The sequence below is a fragment of the Atta cephalotes genome (genome assembly GCF_000143395.1).
Source record: "Atta cephalotes unplaced genomic scaffold scaffold00018, whole genome shotgun sequence".
Taxonomy (NCBI): Eukaryota; Metazoa; Arthropoda; class Insecta; order Hymenoptera; family Formicidae; genus Atta; species Atta cephalotes.
Genome location: NW_012130082.1, coordinates 999,277 through 1,005,257, shown reverse-complemented (window position 1 = coordinate 1,005,257; position 5,981 = coordinate 999,277). Strand labels below are relative to the sequence as shown.

Here is a 5,981-nt window from a genome sequence, read left to right as displayed (position 1 = left end):
ATATTATTTTATTTTATTTTATTCTTTGTTTTAATTTTAGGTCTTATATATATATATATATATATATATATATAAAATGCGGATTTATATAATTATATATAAAAGTTGTTTTAAACTTTAAGCCGTAAGAAATTGATTACAGTTAATTACAGTCAAATGCGAAGAGAATAATTGACTAGCGGCGGGTATTCAATCTGTTCTTATTTCAAGATTGTCTTAATAAATAACATCTTAAGATGTTAATACGGCCCTCTAATTGTTTTATGACATTTTAAGGCTGTACTTAAGATAACCTTAAAAGAATCGAATATCGGCTTATGATTCGTCCATTTACTTATGGCTTAAGGTTTAAAATATATTCTATTGTAGATCCGGACTTATATGCCCGTATTCATAGTCCTTGTACTTAAAGCTTCCTTAAATTTTTCTTTCTTAGAAAAATGGTTCAGCAGCCAATGAAGTAATTCGTAACAATATCAATATAACAATAAAGGTAAATTTAAGGAAGCTTTAAATATAAGGCCTGATTATGAAGATACGAGTAATAGATTTTAAATGATCTTAAGATTATCTCCAACCAATGAAATGGCTATATTTTAAGAATGTTTAGGGCTGCCGCACACAAAATTTCGCAACAGTGACCATAAAACGTAAATTTAAGCCGATGAGTCGATTAGGATATTGCTTTAAGTCTACGTATCTAACGGAAATGAAAATAACAGTAAACTTATCCATAGCAATAAAGTAAATTTTAACTGATTGAAACTCCTTATGGATAAGTTTACTGCTATTTCTATTTCCATTAGATTAGCGTAGATCTAAAGCAGCATCTTGATTAGCTCATTGTCAGCTTAAGTTCACATCTTGAGATTACTGTTACAAAAATTTTGTCTGCGGCTTATATAAAATCAAACTATGAATACTGTTACGTATATAACTTTTTCTCTAGAGCGGAAACATAAAAAACGAAAATTTTTATGCATGATATATGACATGTAATATGTAATATGTATAAAAAATTTTTACTTTCCACGTTTTTGCCTTAAGCTGGTTCTACATTAATCGCAAGTTTGTTGCGACAGCCAATCTGAAGCTTGCATTTTGAAATCAACGTTTCATATTGGTTGTCGCAACAAAGTTGCGATCAGCTTGCAACTAATGTAGAATCATCTGTAGGGAAAAAGTTACATGATTAACTCTCTGTTCTGTGCGAACATAGTCAATGTTGATATTCCTGATTCATGTAATCAAGTTCTTCCTACGTTGGAAACAAAACAAGAAAACAAAAATGAGAATTTTTGAAATTTGTTTATAGAAGAGTTTTTGCATACTGTAACTATAGATATACTTGAAATTTCACGTTACATAATAATCACAATTTTTAAGATTATTTTAAATTTAGATATCTAAATTTAAAAAATAAATAAATTATTTATGAAATAAATTATTTATTTTTAAATTTACTACAAACTATTTTTTACTTAAAAGTTTTTTCTATTTTTTAAAGTTTTCAACATTTTAATTCTTTAATCTTATCGTGATTTTTCATTGTTTATGATTTATCTTTAAGATTGAATCATGCCATAATCAAAAGATAAAAATAAATTTTTGTAATAATTTTCAAAGTATTAGATTGGCAATTAATTTTAAAATAATATTTCATGTTAATACATTTTTAATTTTTAATTCAAATAAATAAAATATAATATTATTTTTGTATTCTAAATTTTCTTACATAAGCTGCACATATATTAATATTAAATTAATTTATTTTATTAAACTTTAATTTAATATATAAATAAAATGTATTTACATAATTTAGATATACATTTAAAAAATTTGCATCTTGTTTTATAAATTTTCTTGTAAAACTTTTATACTTTCAATTTTTATCGCGTTTCTTGACAAATAAATAATATTTCTATCATAGAAAGGAAATTGTATGGTGGAGATTTAAAGAAATTAAGAAAAATTTTGGGCAGATTCTTCATATTTATGTGTCGCAAGATATAAATGTGAAGTGCGAGTGCGATGGGTTCGTGTTTTGAATATTTAAAAGATGGCTGGCCATCTTTGAACCCGGAAGTGAGGATGTCACATCCGTCTCGATCGTGCAATAGTCGCGGAGGGGGGTTAGGACAAAATAGGTTTCTTGATGGCACACAAGAAACTGTGAGGTCCGTTAAATAGCAAGAGAGAGCGGTCGGCGATTAGGTACCAATTAAGCAAACGTAACGTTAATGGCAGAGGAACATGTTTACGGTTATAATCCGACGATCGGAGTCGATGCCGATTCCGTACGTAACTCCACTTTGACAGTTTGACAAGTACAGGTTGGGTTTCAGAACGACTGATAAAGGTGCAATCAACGAACGAGTGTTACTTTCGGGCACGGCTGTTTATTATCATGGCCTTTTTTTCCCTTCCACGAAACGGTTTCATCGATATACACATGATGCCTTCCGACCAACATCTTGTATCGCGATGACAATGACAGAATCGTAATCCTACCAGAAAAATATCAGTTCGCGATGTTAATTCTAAATTACTCTTGCAACGTAGCAGTATTTTAACGACGTCGCTCGCACGTGTTTTCCAAATGGCGCATTAATTATCGATACTATATTTTACTATTCATTATTGTTGTAATGAAGTATTTTCGACGTAACTTTGATGTAATTATTGGCGATATATCTTGTGCAATATTCAAGAAAGTCTTGTCTGCCATTATGATAATAATCGAGGAGATATCGTTTGATAATTTTTCTGTAGTATATCTGTATAAAAGTGGAACTTTTTATAATTTAGTGCTTGAAATATGATTGTGCAAATATTTTGTGGTAAAACATTGTAGATTTTAATTACGTTTCAGTATTTGTTGTACTTTTAATGGTATTATGAATTATATATTTGTATATTTATAATATATATAATTGTATTCATATATATAATGATATAAACATATATATTTATATCAGTCATCAAATACTAACTTGAAGATACTTGTCAATAATGGAGCATAATTTTGACATTTGATTGTTATACCAGATGATTTATTTATTTAGAGAGACGAAACGAGCAAGCTGAGGTTAAAAGTAATTGCTGGGCATCACTTAGCTAAGAAAGATATTTTTGGTGCAAGTGATCCCTATGTACGTGTGGACTTAAACACAATAAATGGCGATCAGACAGTGGATTCTGCACTTACAAGAACTAAGAAGAAGACATTGAATCCTGTCTGGGAAGAAGAGTTTATATTTAGAGTAAGTGGAATAAGAAGAGGAAGAATTTTTGAAAAAAGTACTAAATTTTTGGTGTTATTGTAAAATATATTATTAACATGAACTATCTTTTGGCAGGTTAAACCAGTAGAACATAAATTGGTCTTACAAGTTTTTGATGAGAATAGATTGACAAGGGATGATTTTCTTGGTATGGTTGAGTTAACATTGATTAATTTACCAAAAGAACAAGAAGGTCGCTCTATTCCTGCTAGGAATTATGTACTTCGTCCACGTAGGTAAGTATTTTTTGACGATTTTGCTTCGTGCTACATATTTTTCAACTTAATTTTGTATATTACACACTTTGATCTAATTTACATTATTTACATCTAGTTGCGATAAGTTTGATATGTTATAACTTCTAATCAATTAGCACAATGGATAAATTATCAATTATAATTTTAGTCGCTTTAATTTCAATTTGCAGTAATATAATATGTATATAATTTGAATTTGACTATATAATGAAAAAAAATATCCAATTAATATTGTTTTATTGAAATTTGTTTGTGCTTTGTACTTTTTTATTTGCAAATGCAAAATAAATAACTTATGAGGATATGGCTAGTAATCATTCCAGTCAGCGGTCACGAGTTAAGGGAACGTTGGAACTGTATCATGCATACATTTCCGACTCAACTAGTATTGAAAATGACAACGGAGACGTATCTGATTCAGGCGGATGGGAATTAGTACAGCCAGAGAATAACAGTCCAGTAGAGCAAAGTGCAGATGTATGTACATAATATAATATAATTTCATTGTTGTTATAATAACTTTTCTGTACTAAAATGTACATTTTTTATAATAAATGTTCAATCTTTTTCGTACTTATAAAATAAGACTAAAGCAATTGTATATAATTCTACGAAATTTAAAATTTTAAAATACTTTTACAGATTACGATAGTCAATAGGCCCTTACCACCGGGCTGGGAAGAAAGACAGGACGCAAATGGCCGGACATACTATGTTAATCATATAGCGCGTTTTACACAATGGGAACGACCAGAACCGTATGTGATACAGTGTTTATTAGATAATTATATTTCATTCAAATATTTATAGTATCTATATTTCAAAATGTTATTGTAACAGAGATACAACAGCGACAAGTGGAATTGTTGAACAACGTAATTTGGATACAGCAGCTACTGAATTTCAACGGCGATTTCATATTAGTGCCGATGATGAAGGTAGACATAGGAACTCTGTAGTAAATCAAGTAAGTTCAATAGTATTTTTAATTAAAATTTTTTAAGTTGCTACTTTTGCATAAATGCAACATACATAAACAACATATTTAATATAAAATTATACTACAAGTTTTATATTTATTAATTATACTAATTTTTTAAATATATATAGGAAAAGGTTGCGTTATTAATGTTAAACCACTTTATAATCATGTTTTGTTTTGAATAATTAAGATTGAGTTATTGCTTAATGCTACCGACATTATATACTGTATCTCTATTTGTTTTAGAAAATTTTTAAATTTGTTTATTTATCTTTATGTAGTAAAGATAAAAAGATGCCTTTTAATTATATTTCTAAATAATTATATCTTTCTGCATTAAAAAAAAATCGAAGTTGCGTAATAATATTCTCTGCTTTCAAATCTCCATGTTAGCAGATATTATATTTCCTTTTTATTTATTTATATTTCACGTAAGATACATGTGTTCATACACACACACGCACAAAAATCTTAATATGTAATGAAATCATTTATGAAATTATGTATAAATATATTGATTCAGTGATGCATTTGTATAAAAATACAGGCACATATTAATTGCATATTATGTTAAATTTTATGAAATTATTTTATTATAAGTTTCTTTATAATATGTTCGCAAGAATTTTCTTGACACTTGTTTATGAGTTGTTATTGCATATTTTTCTTCATACAAGAATGTGTTTAGCAAATAATGTAGTAAAAAATAGGAATATATTTTGAATTAATAGAGGTAATATATAACATTAGCAATTTAGCGCGCGCGCGCTTTAAACATTAATAAGATTCATTTGTTGAAAAGCACAAACTTATTCTTAATATGTTAAATGGTTAAACAACATTTTTAAACGTGTACAAAAATTCCGGCATTAGTACATCTATTCATACAATTCGTATGATTAGCATGCAGTATGTAGAATTTGTGCATGTGTGTGTAAGGATGGTGAAGTTCTACGCGAGGACGATGAAGATTCGGAAGCAAGAGATTGTGAGGGTGGGGATCATAGGGGAGGGGGTATTGGGGATACTTCTTCAGACTCCGGACGTTCTGTCGATCAACGTGGCTACCTTAGTGAATCTGAAGAACAGGTATTAATATACATAAAGTTGTTATATTCATTTTTAGTTGAATGTAACGCTTAATACGTATATATTTATGTGTGTGCTTGCTGTAAAGTAAATAATAGCATATGTAAGTTTTATTTCATGCATCAATCCCATTTGACATTTATTCAACTTTGATAAAGCTAAGTCATATAAATTAATAAAGACACATGTATATTCTAGTTTCTTTACCTGTTATAACTGTTATAATTACATTTATTAAAAACATATTATTGAATAGGATGTGCAAAAGCATATATAAAAATAAATAATAATGGAAACAAATTCTCAAAAATTGCAAATGCAAATAAATAAACTAAGATAAAGGATAGATAATTAATGAAAATTGGCGCT

The 5,981-nt window shown here is 28.4% G+C and overlaps 1 protein-coding gene across 1 annotated transcript in view; it reads left to right on the top strand.

Annotated features, from left to right (window-relative positions):
• LOC105618696 (E3 ubiquitin-protein ligase Nedd-4) overlaps positions 1-5,981 on the top strand; it is an 11,473-nt gene that overhangs the window by 941 nt on the left and 4,551 nt on the right. Inside the window, exons 2-7 of the mRNA XM_012200225.1 lie at positions 3,066-3,263; positions 3,360-3,520; positions 3,853-4,018; positions 4,184-4,299; positions 4,382-4,508; positions 5,463-5,612. Coding sequence (XP_012055615.1) covers positions 3,066-3,263; positions 3,360-3,520; positions 3,853-4,018; positions 4,184-4,299; positions 4,382-4,508; positions 5,463-5,612 — 918 coding nt within the window. The remainder of the gene's footprint in view (positions 1-3,065; positions 3,264-3,359; positions 3,521-3,852; positions 4,019-4,183; positions 4,300-4,381; positions 4,509-5,462; positions 5,613-5,981) is intronic.